Source organism: Myodes glareolus, chromosome 2, assembly GCF_982192425.1.
Source record: "Myodes glareolus chromosome 2, mMyoGla1.1, whole genome shotgun sequence".
NCBI lineage: Eukaryota > Metazoa > Chordata > Mammalia > Rodentia > Cricetidae > Myodes > Myodes glareolus.
In genome coordinates, this window is record NC_142027.1 from 10956259 (window position 1) to 10974411 (window position 18153).

General features: G+C 47.5%; 1 protein-coding gene across 3 annotated transcripts in view; it reads left to right on the top strand.

The window, feature by feature from the left end:
* Tiam1 (TIAM Rac1 associated GEF 1) overlaps positions 1-18153 on the top strand; it is a 358095-nt gene that overhangs the window by 239717 nt on the left and 100225 nt on the right. For all 3 annotated transcript variants that reach the window (XM_087899384.1, XM_087899387.1, XM_087899385.1), the window contains 2 exons: positions 7106-7553; positions 13972-14144. In XM_087899384.1, the coding sequence (XP_087755510.1) occupies positions 7106-7553; positions 13972-14144 (621 nt within the window). The remainder of the gene's footprint in view (positions 1-7105; positions 7554-13971; positions 14145-18153) is intronic.

The following is an 18153-nucleotide window of genomic DNA, read 5'->3' on the forward strand; positions in this document are numbered from 1 at the left end:
ACTTTAAGAATTTAAATAAAAAGATTTAAATGGATTGTGGTTGTAGCCACAGAAAACATTACAGAGCTGCCTGTAGTCGCAAACGTGAGCTTTACGGCAAAGACTCATCCGTCATGTCAGCTTTAGGAGAGACTTAGTGAGCTTGGCAGTGGCTACATCTTTACATCAGAGGAAAATGTTTTTCCACAGGAAACTGTTTTCCCTGCCTTGAGATAGTGGTGGGGAATGAGCAGCAGTTAGTTCATTCAGTAATGATTTTTGAAGTGCTTACCCCGTGCCAGGCGCTATTCTTGGCACTTGGGATGTGTCGACGAGAAAACTCCCGAGCTCGTAGAGTGAGTTGTGGTGAAACGGGGGTGTCCGTGGCACAGACTAGATAGGCAAGGCTTGGGTGACGAGGTGCTGGGGACTGTGGCAGGCGACTTCAGACTGGGAGCTCGCGGTGTGACCCCGAGAGAGGTCGGACTTGGGGCTGGGAGGAGAGGAAAGAGCTGGGTATTGAGTTGTCGGGTGGGAGGCTACCCAAGACATCCGAGGAACCCAGTGTGGCTGCAGTAGGGCTGATGATGGGAAGCGGAGATGGTGTGGGTGGAGGGGTTGCCATGGCAACCGCAGGAGGGAAAAGGAAGGTATGTATGTGGCTGTAGCGAACAAGGAACATGGATGTTCCTGAAAGAAAGAGCGGTTGGAACCATGCCCTCGACAGAGTGCCTCAGCTGATGCTGGACGTGTGCTTGGTGTTTGCGCAGAGTCATGAGTGGCCTGAAACCCACCCGATTGTGTTGGGGAAGCTTATCTGGCAATAGTGTGTGGCCCTGGATCAGTGGAAGGAGGCTCGCCAGGCTAACAGACGGGGAGGTAGGGAGGGAAGGAAACGCCCTGTAGGTGGTACAGGAAGTAGAGGGAAGATGGCTCCAAGGCAGAAGGACATCCTTAGAAGAACAGAGGAAGGGCTGGGAAATGACTCCTGCCCGGGACCTGGATCGCTCGAGCTTCAGGAGTTACCTGGAGAAATGTTTCCAGTGTTTGCTACTATGTATTGGATCCCCTTTTAGTAACTAAGATTTTCAGTTCCAGGCAGGTGCTGGTGGGCGCACCTTTAATCCCAGCACTCAGAAGGCAGAGGCAGGCAGATCTCTAAAATTGAGGCCAGCCGCGTCTACAGAGCGAGCTCCAGAAAGCCGCAATTACAAAGAGGCCCAGTCTTGAACCCTCCCCCGCCAAAAAAGAATTTCAGTTCCAGTGGTTGTATTGAGAGAAGTCAGGAGGCACTCCCACTGGGGATAATGAGAGGACAAATGGCTGCTGGAAACTTAGAAAGCCTCGGAGCTTGGGAGAGGATGAAAAGTGGAGAGAGAGCTGGTCTCCTATTTCTAGCAAGTTGGTAATGATAATTATCAGCAGCGCCCAATAACTGCTAATTTAGTGTGGATTACGTCAACGGTTTCTTATTTGATGATTTCAAAGCCTAATTAGCATTAAGCTCCCACCTATCTGCCTGCTTGTTTTTCTCATGAGATCTTGTTTATACCGGATTCCTCAGAGGCAAGCTCCCTCCTTTCCATGTTGATACAGGAAGCTTGTAGCTATGCTTCGGCCTTGCCATTTATCTCATGTAAGGAAAGGCTCACATGTGGTGGTAGCGATTATAGCGAACATTTGTGTGCTTGTACAGGGTGTCCAGCATGTTTGAGGCTCTATTCCTGGGCTAACATGATCACTTAGCATATCATGAAGTGTTTTATTACGTAGATACAGGCATAGTCGCTGAAGGCATGGCTATGTGGTGGAAGACTTGCTTGCTGTAGGACCCAGGATTACCAGTATGAAAGGAAACCCAAGTTGACCCTTGCTGGCCCTGTTGTATATATGAAGGAACTGAGGCCCAGATTAGGAGAGTCTTTTACCTGGAATTGGCGTTTGCTATATTGAAACGACTAAAGGAGCGTATACTGTGTCCAGGGGAAGTACTGAGAACCAAAGGGTGCTCACGCGGGTGTGCGTGCGTGCGTGCGTGCGTGTGTGTGCGTGCGTGCGTGTGTGTGTGTGTGTGTGTGTGTGATGCATGTGATGGGGATGGGGGCGGACATAGGAGGAAGAGCAGTTCCATTTCACGCCTTCCACAAGCCTGTACTCTTTTCTGTCTACTGAGCAGTGAATTATCTTAAACTGTATACACAGTTTCTCTGGACAGGTATATTTGGGCTAAGCTCGATCCATCAGGGAAATTAACGTGACCGAGAAGAACAGTTTCTAATTGCATTACACGTCTGGCTACAAGTGGCCAATTGATTTTGCAGGTCCCTGAATTGTCCCAGGACTCTTGCATTTTGTGGCTAATTAACTTTTCAGAATTGGTCCTGTGCCCAAGCGAGTGAGCGCAGGGCGCTGTCCCTTGGAACCTCTGCTAGTCTCTGGGGAAAAACCCGGAGCCTGGCTACAAGGCGTCATCAGTCCATAGTCTTCACGTTGGTGATTCTGGGTTTTAGGCAAGTAGAAATAGGCTTTGGTTTTGCCTCTTGAGATTTCAGTACAGGAACTCATTTACAGCGTAAGGGCCCAAGAGTGGCCCTTACCTGGCAGCTGCAGGGCGCTTTGGGCTCCAGCTGGATTCTTGCTCATCCAGTCGGGAAGCACAGCCAGTCTTTTTAGAAAGTTGCCAGTGGAATGGAAGCAAGCAAGGGCTCTGAAAATTTAGTGTGTGTGTGTGTGTGGGGGGGGGTTGTCTTGAGAGAGTGAAATTTAAGGACATCCCTGTCATTTGGATGTTGTTCAAAACTGGAAATCTCTCCCATGAAGCATTTCTAGTAAGGACGTTGACTTGGAGTTGCTTTGCAGAAGTCTTGACTAGATCCTACGCCAGCCAAGGAGTTATTTTCTGGCTAGGCCAGGGTCTTCCCGCTTCCTTTGATCTCCTCTGCGACACTCTTCCTGGTGCTGGGGATCCCAGGGCCTCACAAGGGCTAGGCAGCCCTCCGTCAGGCCACTGAGCTGTGCCCCTAGATCTCCAGTGAGCTTTTCATGTGTGTGTATATGGTATACATGTATGTTTGTAGACATGTTTTTGCATGTATGGATGCAGGTGTGAGTGAGTGCACATATGTGGGTGTGTGTCTGTATGTGTTTGTGCCTGTTGGAGACTGGAATTGCTAGTGAGTACTCCCCCTTGGCACTGGCGAAGGTTTGTTGGTATCTACGGCTGATCCTCATGCTTGCGTGGGAAGCGCCTCATTTCACCCCCGAGCCACCCACCTCCCCAGCCCTCCTCTGATGTTTGAAATTAAAATTTAGTATTTGGCTGAATAGGCTAGAAGAAAGTATATGCTGAGGTGTTGGCTTTAGGTGAGAGAGATTTGATTTTACACAAAGCCTGCGTGGCCTCCAGGCATTACTTCCTGGTGTCAGTCTTCCCTGCCGCTTGCTGCTAGGAAGGGTCCGAGGTCGCTAGAGGTTGCTAGAGGTTGCTAGGTACTAATCCATGTGGGAAGCATCAGTTTTCTCAGTTGTGAAATTGCCGAGAGACCCAGAAAGGCAGGAGGGGGCGCTTCCAAAAGATGATCACAAGAAAGTTTTATGTCAGAGTGAGGGAAGGAGAGGAGACTATTGAGCAATGTCTCTGGCTGGATTAACCCATCGTCTACAATGCTAGAAGATGGGCTGCAGGGTATCTGGGACAGCCCAAGCATCTTGACTAAATAGGGGTTGGAGAAGGGCAGCTGACATCTATTTCCTAATGGGTTAGGTCAGAGGGGATTGTGTACTGCTGAGCCCAATTAACTACTTCTGGGATGAGGTGGTGTGTCTTGCGCAGGTCCAGGGACACTCCCCAGCGATTACACTGAGCCATGTGCTCTATATGAGCTGAGCTGGGGCCTCCAGGCTTCCCACCTGGACCAGTCTCACCTCCGCTCAGTTTGGTGACTGTCGCAGCGTTGAACACACAGCCTGGGCCGTGGCAAGTTCACAGCCTCCGTTGGCATGAGCAGATGTTCATCTGTGACGTAGAGGTGAGTGTCCATAGAGTCCTAACCGTAGCGCTTGGCTTATGCCGAGACAAGGAGGTCTGTAGAGGAGGGAATGGTTTGCAGGCTTGTAAACTGTGGACGGTGGGCACTGAGAGCCGGCTGACCAGCTCTCACCTTCTGTGTCCCTCCGTCCTCTTTATAGCTCTTCCAGGTCCTTCCACAGTTGACTTTAGGCTATTTGCTGTGCAAGTGAAAACAAACAGATGAGCAATCCCTTAGCTTTTTCCAGAGAAAAATAGAGATACGTTAAACAAAGCGGGGAAGGATAGGGTTGAATAACGCAGGCAAAACTCTGGCCACAAGCTGTCCCACGGCTGAGCCACGGGGCTGCCCTGCTTCATGGTCGGACAGGCTCTCAGCAGCGCAAGTTCGAGCCTCCATCTGCCACTAAGCAGAATTAGGACTTCCCGAGCCCTGGTATTCATACCTGGCAGTGAAGGAGATGGTTCTGAAGGTTCCTTCCTGTTCACAGACTCTGGGAATTCTAAGATGTGTGGCGTCATCTCTTCTTTGGACTGAATCACTCGTGTGGAGGATAGGGCTTGTGTGGCTTCTCAGGGTGCTTATAACCGGTTCCTCCAAACATTCTGAGGTGGTTTGGTGAAATCTTCCCCATAGTCTCAGGCATTTGAATACTTGGTCCCCAGTTGATGGTGCTGTCTGGGAGATTTTAGGGGGTGTGGTCTTGATGGAGGAGGTGTGTCATTGCAAACTTTGAGAATTTAAAAACCATTTCAGGTTCATTTTCTTGGCTTCCTTCTTGAGGTTTAAGATGTGAGCCCTCAGCTTCTGTCCCAGCCACCGTATCTGCCGCTTTCTGCCACATTTCCCAAATTTGATGGAGTCTCATCTCTGGAATCATAGCCCAAATAAACCCCTTCTTCTGTGCATTGCCTTGGTTATGTATCACAACAATAGAAAAAGGCATTGAATATTCAGGCCCAACGTTCTTCAGAGGACGTACAGACCTACGAAAATCAAATTGAAGAAATTCACAGATTTCCTTGGCTCTTGGTTATCTAAAATTGTCAGATTTCTTTATTGTCTTAACATCCACAGGGACACATATGGTAAATGTCCCTACCAGAGAGAAATGTGGGTTCCTAATAGAGCTTTTGTTTGCATAGTGAATCTTTTGCTAACTGACTCTGGGTTCTTTGTAACCTTCCATGGCTGTTATTAGGCAGGCATGGGGTCTGTTGGTCTGGTTTTCACTGTTAAAATGAAATGCCCCAGGCTGGTTAATTTGTACAGAAAAGACATCTATTTAGCTTAGTCAGGGAGATCCAAGAGCTTGATTCCAGCTTCTGCTGGCTTGGTTGAGGTCTTTGGGGCACAAAGCATCACAGTGGGGTCAATCTGAGAGGCAGGGATCGCATGGTGAGATGGGGAGTCATAGAGATTGAGGGACCAGACTTCCTTTTCCAGAAGTTTACTCTTGAACACTCTTGAAGGAGTTGATTCAAAAGACCAGCATTGATGTTTCCCAAGGGCAAGACCCCCCCCCCACATATGCACACAATGACATAAATACCTCCCACAAGGCCCCACCCCTTTTTTCCTTCTATTTCTTTTTTCAGTTTCCTTCTTGTTTGTGAACTCCAGCTCTTAGAGGGTTCCCCCACCCCCACCCCCGCTTTACAAGCTTCCAGCTCCCCTAAGTCCTTTCTACTGCCAGGGGTCTAACTCCCCCTGAATTGGAGCTTATGCTTGGTAGCCGCTCACCTATGGCTGCCCTTCCTGCTCTTTCCTGCAAGTCCTATATTGTTACTCTCCTACGTTTTTTTCCATAGTAGTGAACCACTGGCTCAGACTGACCGAGACAGAGTCACAGCACTGATTTGGGCCTGGTTTGGCACAGTCCTATCTGTGGTATGACTCAGTCTGCCCTATTGCTTCCCAGTACAGATTTAAGTTCAGAGTGTTTTGTTTTTATGACAGTTCAGAGTGTTCATTTAGTCTTGACATGTGTCGACCATCATTAGTTCTTAGCGGGACTAACAGTCCACTCATTAGACTGGTCAACCTGCCGGTGTGTGCACCGCTGTGCCCTTTCTTGGGTGTCATGCTTGGGTTCCTGTTGTCTTCCTTTGAGGAAAATCAGTCTTGTGTCTCGTTCTCCAAGCTCGTAAGCCAGCCTGTGCCGTACCTGTTGCCATCGTCTTCCCTCGATTACGCCCATCATTTAATTATTATTTATGGAAGTTCCTGTAGTATGGCAGAGCAATGGAGATTCTGACTTAAGAGCCTGTCTCTGTGACCCGGAAATATCCCGCTGGCATATGGGGTCAGCGCTGGGAGATGAAAACACTATTCCGTGGGGAATTGATCCTCCAGCATCTTGGCAGTCGCCCGGCTCTGTCACTCAGCCCAGGGCAGTGAGTTGCCTACTTCAGGCTCCTTACATCCCAGCTTTCAAAGGGCAAAGTAATTGGAGAGGTGCATTGGAGCTGTGGACCCAGCAGGCACAATACACAGTGAAAGGCTGTTTTCAGGAAGCCAGTCTGATTAGGGCCTAAGGACTCCTGCCTGCTCTTGGGATATGGGGCCTTGCTGGGTGAGTGGGTGTGCTCGCGATCTATTTAGTCACCCCAATATAAAATAGACCCCCAAGCAGGCCTTTTATTTTATTTTATTTTATTTTATTTTTTTAAGTATCAGCTGTAAAGATCTAGTTGTGCATTGTAACCCCAACCTCCAGAACAGCTAACTAATCAGCCTGCTGAATTTCTCGGAGTTCAAGGCTGAGCGCTATGGGCACCCTCAGCATGGTCTTGGTAGAATCTCAATAGCTAGTTTGCCAATTAGCTAATTAAGTCAGATAAATGATAAGCTCTTTGATGTGTTCCCTGTGCCTTTTATATTTCTTGAACATTCTGAATCATTAGGCTGCATTTGGGGTGTTTGAAGGTTTGTTTCCCGAGCTGCCCTGCTGTGTACTGGCGTGAAGAGGGATGGGTTCAGCTTCAGTGAAGCCTGGTGGGCCTTTTGCGCCACAGAGCCCTGGGCTGGACCAAGCTCTCCCAAGTGCTTTCTGCACGTGATGAATGTTTGCTTCTCTCTCCCCTTCTGTTCCCAAGGATGTTAACACAGGCGAGGGCAGCGAGTTTGCAGACAGCGGGATCGAAGGGGCCACCACCGACACGGACCTCCTGTCCAGGCGATCCAATGCCACCAACTCCAGTTACTCGCCCCCCACCGGCCGAGCCTTTGTGGGCAGCGACAGCGGCAGCAGTTCGACGGGGGATGCTGCACGCCAGGGTGTGTACGAGAACTTCAGGCGAGAACTGGAGCTGAGCACCACCAACAGCGAGAGCCTGGAGGAGGCCGGCTCCGCACACAGCGATGAGCAGAGCAGCGGCACCCTCAGCTCGCCGGGCCAGTCGGACATCCTGCTGACAGCCGCGCAGGGCACCGTGCGCAAGGCTGGCGCGCTGGCAGTCAAGAACTTCCTGGTACATAAGAAGAATAAGAAGGTGGAGTCTGCTACCCGGAGGAAGTGGAAGCACTACTGGGTGTCCCTGAAAGGTAAGGGAGGCTGGTCCAACAGCATGCTGGGAGTGCCAGTGGGTGCATTCCACAGGTCCACAGATATTTCATAATTGTGTGTCTGAAACATGGTCTGTTGTGATAGAAGCACAACATTAGATGTGTTTTTTCCTTCTTTCTATCTTTTAAATCCTGAAAGATCTGGTTTGGGGTTTGATTTTCTTTTTCTGTCTGTGTTTTCAGTACTAGGAATTAGATCCAGGGACTCTCGTTTGTTACATATTACATAAGCGCCCTATGTATTACATCCCCATAGCTCTTTATATGTTTATATTTGTTTTGAGGTACCACGTTGCCCAAGCTGGACTTGGCCTGTTAATCATCCTGCCTCAGCCTCAGGGGTAGCTGGAATTATAGGTACTTGCCACCGCACTTAGGTGCTTAACAGATTTTTTTCAATCTATGATAGGGTATTGTTGACTGTGTGCGCAACACTGTAGGCAGGCCTCTGGGACTTACACATCTGAGGAATGGAAGCCTCATGTCTCTTATTCAGTAACTCTCTCGGCGTGTTCCCCACCCCTGCAAATGCCGTTTTGTTGTTTTCTGTGCTTTGTGGTCACCCTGGTTTCGTTTCTGTTGCTGTGATAGATAAGAATGCTCCCATCACAGGGAAGGAGAGTTTATTTGGCTTAAAGTTCCAAGTTGCAGCCTGTCAAAGTCAAGAACCCAAGCCACTAGTCACATCGTATCCACAGTCAAAAACAGAGAGGCGTGAATGCACCGTTCTGCCTGCTGTTGCTTGCTCTCAGCTGGTTTCCCTATCCTATACAGTTCAGGACCCTCTGCCTAGGGAGTAGGGCCGCCCACAGTGGGCTGGGTTTTTCTCTGCCAGTTAGCCATCAAGACAGTCTCCTGGAGACGTGCTCATAGACCAACCTGATGAAGACAGTTTCTCAACTGAGACTCTTACAGGCGATTCCAAGTTGTGGCATGTTGAGGTTTAAAAGCCACCAGCACAAGTGAGAGGAAGAAGCCAGGTTCCGCATTCTCGTAGACTGCTGGTTCCCATGTGCGATTTTGAAGTGAGTTCCCCTCTAAAATTTTGTTTTGGGTTTTTCAAGTTTGTTTTTCACATAGTGACTGTTGGAGAGAGAGAATCCTTAGCTTTAGTCCAGTGAATTGGCCCAGGTTTGAGGACTCCTTTTTTTTTTTTTTTTTAAAGTGGTAGGATATTACTAATTTTACTGGCTTCCGCCTGGTGCAGATGGAATGTCTAGGTCATCATTTGTTTCTGAATAAGTCACTATTTTATAGTTTAGCTGTGTATATTGGAGTACTCTTGGTTGTACACATGGCAGACAGATGGGTACCACACTGCTTGCTTCTCAAAGAAACTAGTGCTTACCTGTTGCTATTTGTTCCATTTGGTCTCCTTTCCTGAAGAGGTTGTGTGCATCTGCTCAGCCCTGTATGTGTCTCTATCCTGGAGACTTTTGTAATTCATTTTTGGGAACTATGTTATAGAGAGGAAAATGTTACTTAAGAACATTGAGAGTTTGAAGCTGAGCGCTGGTGGCTCACGCCTTTAATCCCAGCACTTGGGAGGCAGAGGCAGGAGGATCTCTGTGAGTTCAAGGCCAGCCTGGTCTACAAGAGCTAGTTCCAGGACAGTCTTCAAAGCTACAGAGAAACCCTGTCTTGAAAAACAAACAAACAAACAAACAAACAAACAAAAAAGAAGCTAGCTTTGAGATGGGAGTGGGGCCAGGTTGATCAGATAGGAAACACACAGCAGAATGAAGCCAGGGCTGATCAGGTAGTGGCACAGAGTCAGATCACCAGCTGAGGCCAGTGCGGGGACATCCTACAGTAGAAGCCTGGATCTTCCCAGTGCTCTGCTCCGTGTCTGCCTGAGCAGTGAGTGTGTGCAGATTGCCCCTGAACAAACCAGGAGATGGGTATCCTCCCTCCTTGCTGGGGGCTAGCTGACTTTTTTGTTTGTTTGTTTTTGTTTTGATGCCTGCTGAAATAGGAACCTATGCACCTGGTTAGGCTGTAGATTCTGCTGTGCATCAGACACCCGTGATGACAGCAAAGCTAGGCAGAACTACTCCCTAAAGCTTGGGTGGGAACTCTTTCCTGTAAAGTCACTGGAGGCCCAGGTCATCTGTTTTGTTGCTCAGTTACTCTAGAGTGTTATTGTTCATGTGGTGTGGGGTCATGCTTCTACAACAAGGTGTTTATCCTGTGGGGACACTCCGAAAGCCACTGCTGGCCTTCCTTACTCACTACCTGCCTTAGCTTCATTTGGAGAAGGGCTATGGAGTTGCATGTAGGGGTCCCTGTCATGCCTGCTGTTCTGCTATGATGGGATGAGTTAGAGAAGAAATCCCCTCCCCCCAGCACCAAAGGTACAGATCTGTTGTTTCTCTGGTACCACTCCTGCTGGGTGACTATTCCCTGGGAGACACGGACAAACATTACTTGACCCCAATAGGGAACAAACCAAAGCAAGGCATCACCAAAGCCCAGCTTGAACCAAGGAGTCTGTTGGGTTCTTTATCTGACTCTGGGGGAGGGGCTGCTTGACAGATGGATCACTCAGCATGAAGGTCCCACAAACCAGAACTCTGGTTCTTCCTGCTCAGCTTGTAGGGAGTTTAATAGGCAGGGGAGGGAGGCTCTCTTCCAGGTTGCTCAGTTGCCCTGGGCCCCTTCAGGTAGCACAGCCAGTCTCTATTTCTTTAGGCAACTCAACATCTTTCATGCAACCCTGCTTGTCTGAGAGTCTCAGAAGTGTGTGCTATTTATGTGAGTTTGGTGGGGAGGAAAGGCCTCGTGCATCTAATCAGTTTCAGGGGCATCTGGGACGTTTGAGTTATTTACTCGCTGAATTTCCAGAGGCTCCCTCATAGGGTGGCAGGTTCCATTCCCTCTGGAGAACACACTGGGTCTTAACACGCTTCCGTGAGAGATGCAGTATTTTCTCCCCTCAGAGGAAAGTGCTATACAACACACACCTTCGTCCCCATTAGTAATTGTCACTGAGCACTTAAGAGCCTGACATTAAGACCACGTACATCCCAACTGCCTATGATGCTTTCTCTGTGGTGCTTCCTGCTTACAGAACCGTACAGTCTGGAGATGGCATGCTTGGACTGCGGAAACACAGGGCCACACACTAGAGGTCTCAAGTAGATGTCTGAGAGACTTTCTCGTTTCCCATCTGACAGTCTAAAGTAGAAGCGTTGGCTGGGTTGGTTTCCTTTGAGGCCTTGTGCCTTGATATGGCTGTGGCTGTCTTCTTTGGGTCTTGGTATGTGTTCTCCCTTCCGTGATGGCTGTGTCCAGTGTCCATCTGATAGGGCATGAGTCGTGAGATTAAGGGACACTCATGTTACCACCCTCTCCCTTAACTGCCTCTTTAAAGGCCATATCTCCAAGTGTGACCCCATCTGAAGTATGGGGTTAGGACTCAGTGTGGAGATGTGGAAGGGACGATTTTTACCTGTGAGACTCCTCTTACTTTGCGTTTGAGAACGGCATTTCTTGGTATAGAGTAGAAATAATGAGGTGACCCTTTTTACTTAGGCTATAGCAGAGGTGACTGTTTTGTTTGTGCCTTTTCCTTAAAAATTAAGTGACACAGGATGCCATAGTGTGGGCATCCAGGAGCCCACGAGAGGAGGAAGCTGTCACATTGTCCCAGTGACCCAGATCTGGGGACACAGCTTGGGAGGAGTCACCAAGTCCTTCCCATCTGAATCCTGACAGGTTCCTCTCTTTTGTTGACAGACTCAGGGCTTCCTTCTTTCCACTCAAAAGTCATTGATGTTTTCTTAGGAGCCCCTGGCTATTGATTAGAAGAGAACCACACCCAGGAACTTGGGGGCAGAAGATCCCTTTTCAAAGAGTGGTAGAATTCGTCTCTGGATTGATACCACCCACAGCCTACTAACCTAAAGGTCAGGTTCAGGTGAAGATTAGGACACACTGACTTTTTTTTTTTTATCAGAGTGTGCAGTTCATGGATTATTTGTGTCTTCATGTTAGTCTTAAAAATCAAACACATTGAAAATGAATGAAATCCATTTTCAGCCACCTACTGTAATAGATAATTCTAACCCAGAGTTGAGAGTCTGTCAAAGGGTGTTTGAAAGACCATGCTATGTCCACATTATGCTAGGTACATGTCAGGATTTGTTCTCTGTTCCTAACCCGGTACTAGCATGTATGTGGTGCCCCCTTTTGGTGCTAAAAGTCCGCAGATTGTTTGTACTGTAATAGTCGTAGGTTGTCCCCTTTCTGTTTTTATTCTAATGTGTGAGCACATGGAAATGAGAGCTTCCAGTGATCTCCCTCTTTGGATTTTCCTCAGACTGTGAAGTCTTCATAATCCCAGGGATTATGAAAGAATAGAATAGAGTCAGGTGTATTGATAGCATATGTTTCAATTTATGTATGTATGTTTTGGATAATATGTGAATGCTTTAACTATAGTTAATGATAGACTTCTATCAAATTGGCATTTTCAAATAATATTTAACAGCATAGCAAATACTTAAGGAATTAAGTATAAAGAAGACTTTATAATTATATACAGTGTTGTCTTTTTTAACTGTTGTGCATATATTTGGGCCCAGTGCAAGTGTGGCAGTCAGAGGACAGCATTCTGGAGCGGTTTCTCTCTTTGTACCTTTCTCTGTGTTCTAGTTCACCACGTTTGTGTATTTAAAGGGTTAACCTTCTTAAAAAAAACCGTGTGCATGCATGTGCACACACCTGTGGTGTGTGAATTATCCAAATTGCTTTCCTTGAGATGGTGCTGGCAGCAGCTGTTACGTGGTGGTGTGAAATGGTACAAAGAGGGGAAAGAGTGTGTCTTTTCCTGTGTGCCTTTTCCGGTGTGCCTATGAGAATGTCTTTCCATTGCCCTGCATCTTTCCATACCACACGTGGCCAGTTTTCCTGTGTAGATTCCTGTTGTAACTGAGTGCATCCAAGTGCTTCCAAGGACTTTGCAGTTCCTGTAAGGTTTGGTTTTTGCTTGCAGCAAGGAGATGACTGAGATGGACCGAATAGCTTGTGTTGTGGTTGTGGACGAGGTCTGCAGTTGTCCTGCTGGTGGACCTGCTGAGAATATATGCTAAGCAAGGACTTGTTATTTTAGTGAGCTTCGAGTTCCGGCAGTGAAGTTGCTGCTTTACAAACTTCTGCAGTGTTTCTGTTGCTACTGTCTCAATGTTTCATGGTCCAGCTAAAGACGGGCCAAAACTCTGCCTTCCCTGAGTCCTTCCCATAAGTCCCACACAATTCCTGTTTCAGAAAGCACAAGGGCATAGTTTTATTCTAGGAAAAAAAAATAGATTGCATCAGAGGCCAAAAATACATCTTTTCTGAAAACCCCTAAATCCAGGACTACTGTTTTCTCCAAGGGTCCAGATCCACAGAACATGTTTTAGAATTCCTGGCTGCTTATCACAGAGAGTGGGTAGGAGTAAACTCCAAGGGAAGTGTCTGCCTTCACCTCCTGGTAGTGCCGCCTACGGGTAGCTATAGAGCTGTGTTTATAGTCATCACGGGGCTAGAGGCCCCAAAATCTGTATTGTTTAAGGGCAAAGACAGGGTCTCTGGCTGGCTTGGAACTCTCTGTGTAGACTAGGCTAGCCTCAAACTGACAGAGATCCACCTGCCTCTGGCTCCCAACAGCTAAGATATAGGTGTATTGTAGCAGGTTTTCTCAGACCACCAAATCATGACATGGAGACCTATTATTAATTATGAATGGTCAGCCTTAGCTTAAGTTCATTTCTACTAGCTCTTATAACTTAACCTGTTTCTCTTCATCTACATTTTACCTTGGGGCTTTTGACTTTTCTTTCCTTCTCTGTGTCCTACTTTTCTGCTTCCTCTGTGTCTGTCTCTCTGTAGGCTGCCTGACTGGTTGGCCCTGGCATTTCCCTCTTTCTCTCTAGATTCCTCTACCTACCTACTCTCTCTGTCCATCAGCCCCATCTATCCCGCCTCTGCCTAGCTATTGCCATTTAGCTTTTTATTAGGCCAATCAGGTGCCTTAGGCAGGCAAGGTAAAACAGCAACACATCTTTACATAGTTCAACGAATCTTCTATTCCACAACAGAGTGTGCCAACACTCTTGCCCTCAAGAAGGCTTCCAGCCAGATGTTCTGACGAAGACAGCAGGACTCTGAGAACTTGAACGCATATGGGAAGGATCCCATCGTTCATTTGGAAGGTGTAACTCAAGATCTTTATTTTTCCACAGACCCATCAAGGACCTGATTGCAAGCAATACCCTGTTTTCTTTACCCCTTGGGCTCCCACACACTTTAATATTAATTCAGCCCTTTTCTGATGGCTGGTGTCAGTTTCCCTTAGACATCTACCATTGGCCAAGCACTAAATACTCACCCAGACCCCGTTCTGTTTCCTCAGGTTGCACGCTCTTTTTCTACGAGAGTGACGGCAGGTCTGGGATAGATCACAACAGCGTCCCCAAGCACGCTGTCTGGGTGGAGAACAGCATTGTGCAGGCTGTGCCTGAGCACCCCAAGAAGGACTTTGTCTTCTGCCTCAGCAACTCCCTGGGTGATGCCTTCCTCTTTCAGGTTTGTGGGGGTACTGTCTTGCCCGAGTACCCTGTCCTCGCCTTTTAAAACAATGCTGAGATTTTTCACGAAAGAGACCAAAGTGCTAAATGACAGAATAAATACCTGCCATGAATTGTGGAAATGAGAGACCTCGTGCAAAGTCTGAATGTGAGGCTCAAGGAGTATTGTGCTTTGGGTGTGAGAAACTTGTGTTGGATGTGAGCTGACGGGTTTCTCGGTGTGGCTTCAGGAGCATTGTACAGCCCTCAGAATAGGATCATGAGTTCCTTAATTTAGGTGTGATTCAAGCTGTCAAAATTTCTATCATAATGTTCTCTGCTAATATTAATCATAAGGTAAAATAATTACAGCCCAGAAAGGACTGGTTGTCCCTAAATAGTTTCTCTTCCTCAGCTTACCAGAACTTTCTATCAAATTCTTGAAGTCTGACTATTAACTATTCCACAAAAATACTTCTCAGCTTCAAGGTTAACATTTCCTTTTATAGTGAACCCTTTGAGCTTGTGTGAACTGTCTGTGCTTTTACTGAGAATGGTTCCCCTCATGTATTCCATTAATGTGATGAAGGCCACAGAGAAAGCTGAGTGTGCAGAATGCAAATGCAACATTCAGTGAGCGGTGAAGTAAATGTGCAGTCACTAACTAGAGCAAGATATGGGAGGTTTAAGCTCTGCATAGCTACCTGACACCCACATGCGCCCACCAGCCCACTTATAAATAGAACGAAGCTGCCTCTTACATTCCCAGCCAACACGTTTGTTTACCTGAGGGTCACCTGCTTTATCCTTTGTTTGTTTATGAGGAAGGTTGCAGGTTGGTGAAGGGGAATCGTGTGCAGGAGTAGTGACAAGTTAGTTCTGCATTTACCTCTTTGTGTGTGGGATTGGGAGAACAGCGCAGAAGTCAGAGGACAGCTTGCCGAAGTCAGTTCTCCCCTCCCACCATGGGGGTTCTGGGGATCAAGCTCAGATTTTCAGGCTTGGTGGCAAGTGCCTTTACTTCCAAAACCATCTTGCCAGTCCTCCATTGGTGAAGGATAGTTTTTCTGGGTATAATATTCTTGCTTGCCAGGCCTGTGCCATTGAATGAATGCATTGAAAATGCTGTCCTGTTGCCTCCATAGCTTCCAAGAGAAGCCCATTATAAGTCATTCTTATAACTGTGATGAGTTTTTGTGATGAATTACTTGTCTTTTGTTTTCGTGTAGCTTATAATGTGATTTGGTGTCAGTTATTGAGTTTATGCTGCCTGAAATTTATTGTGTCTCTTGTATGTATAGATTTGTGTTTGTGTTTGTATGTGTGTGCACGTGTGTGTGGGGGGGGGGAGCGCGGGAGCACTTTATATCCTGATCCATAGGCAGCAGGGAGAGAAAGGGGCCTGACTTGGACTTTTGAAACCTCAGAGCCCACCCCCCAGTGACACACCTCCTAATCCTTTCCAAATGTTCATTAACTGGGGACTGATCATGTAGATATAAGCCTTTTGTGGGCATTCTCATTCAAATCACACCAAGCCACAAGCACTCTTAACCTCTGAGCCACCTGCCCAGCCTCTTATACGAGATTCTTTAAAGAAGAAAATCAGTTTCTTGATTGGTGCTCTCTGTTTATCTTACAACTGAGCAAATTCAAAACCTTCACTATCAAAAGCAATGTTAGCGTGGAAGCAAGGAAGTATTTTCTAAATCCATAGTCAAGTGTCTGGGGATGAGTCTCAGTTGGGAGACCATTTGCATAAGTGTGCAAGAGTCTCAGTTGGGAGACCATTTGCATAAGTGTGCGAGAGTCTCAGTTGGGAGACCATTTGCATAAGTGTGCAAGAGTCTCAGTTGGGAGACCATTTGCATAAGTGTGCAAGAGGTCCTATTTGGTCTCCAGCACTGCCACCCACACTTGAAAAAGGGACACAGCAGTCAAACTTTACTGTTACTGTTACATTTGCTCCGTTAGAAATGGTGTCCTTTGTGTTACCCGTGTCTGCCACTGTCCCAAGACTGCTTCCCAGCATGGGGCACGCAGTGGGAGTTTTCATTTACTGACTGGAGTGTTCACCCTGCTTGTGATGCTGATGCTTACAGAGCAGGGCAGCCACCAGGCCCACAGTCGGTGAGTAGGGGGTTGCGCTCGCCCACGCCCCTTTTCTCACACCCTCCTGTTGTGTGAGTGGACGCCATTTGTTCCACCAGTGTGACCGCTCACCCTAGGAAGGGTTTGGGCCAGAAGCCGCAGAGACAGTAAAGTAACCGTCCTTTTCTGGCCTTAGCAGGTAAGCCACTCCCTGGGAACGTCTGTCAGCAGCAGCCGGGGTTGGCTCATTCTCCCTCACCACACACGTCAGATGATAATCTGATCCATAGGAAGGCCTGTAGTTGTTTTTCTTACACACCCCTGGTACCAGTTCCTGCTGAAAGGACTTATGTGGCCATAGAACTGCTAGTGAAGTCTGCCCAAGAGGTCACATTCTATCAAACGCTTTTTGTAGCAACATAAGACCGTATTCATGGAAACCTCTGTCATCTGGTTATGGGGAATTTTTATGCTACTTATGTGGGATAAAGGACAAAATGAACCTTTTCAGAGGAAATTACTGTTGTTTGGGATCCATGAAGGCATTTTTCTGCCATCTACTTATTGTAATCCACATAACTCCAGAGGGGCCGACTTTGAAAGAAACCTGTGTGTGCAGGGGTGAGGTTAAAGCAAGGGAGATCAGCCGTGATTATGGAAATAATTTGTAGGTTATTTCAGCCCCAGGGCTCAATTCAGCGCTCACTATTTTCAGAGCCTGTACGCTGCCGATTCCTCCCCGTTGCCCAGATACCCACACATTTGCGCTGGAAAAGAGATCTGTGTTCCCCACAGAAGTAGAAAAGGGGTTTTGTGTGCAGAGTGGGGGCGGGAGTGAGGGGGGAGGTTGGAGCAGCTGTTATAGAAGACGTTGTATGCTGTCTGCAGAGTGTGACTGTAGCTCCTTCCTCGAACTCTTTGAGTTAGAACTCTTTCCTCCTTCCCGGTGTCAGGGACGGCACTAGCCACTCACAGAGTCCAGTGTCCTCCTGCTCACTCATTCTTGCCTAGAGGATGCCACAGCTGCAGACACAGCTCAGCCACTTGCAGGAGACAGCCCAACATGGGTTTCGAATTCCTGTCCCAAATGCTTAGGGAACACAGTCACCAGACAGGACAAGAGAGAGAGTAGGAAGTTGTCTGTGGTTGCATATATAAAGGAAGGACAGAAGGATTGACTTGGGCAGAAGATTGCCTTCTCTTGGTGTTTTTTTCTCCCCTTTTGAAGACAGTTTTTACTAGACTATTTTGTGCATGTTTTTAAAACCTCATAAAAAGAAATAGGACTTGGTGTGTATGAAAAGGAGGCTTGACAATCAACATCAGCACCCTTCTCTGGAGTCACAGATTAAATGGCTGATTAGCCTGCTCAGAGTCACCATCCTCAGCATTTGGATTCTAGGAAGAAGCAGAAAGAGGGAAGTTCTCGGTGCTCTTCCTAACCATTATACTACAGAAGCTGAACATGGTTTTGAGTTTTCCCAGTCCATGGGGATTCTACTTCCAGATGTCAGACTTTAAGAAGGGTCATGAAGATCATGGACAAATGCCCAGGACTGGAGTGACAGGCTGGGGAGAATGCCGTGTGTAGACTCCGGGAAACACCCTAGGGGAGCTTTAGCATCCTGGTACTTGCATAGATCGATCATAGATTTCCTCCCTCTGGGCATCATGACTGAAGGTCCACTTCTCCTCTTGGTATACTTCATTATTGTTTTAATAAATCTTGCCCGAAGATCAGAGGGTAAAACTAAGCCACTAGAGGACAGGCAGTGGTGTCACACACCTTTAATCCCAGTATTTGGGAGACAGGCAGATGGACCACTGTGAGTTCAAAGCCACCCTGGGCTACACAAGATCAATGCAGAATCAGATCCAGGTGGTGGTGGCTCACACCTTTAATCCCAGTCCTAGAGGGTAACAGGCCTTTAATCCCA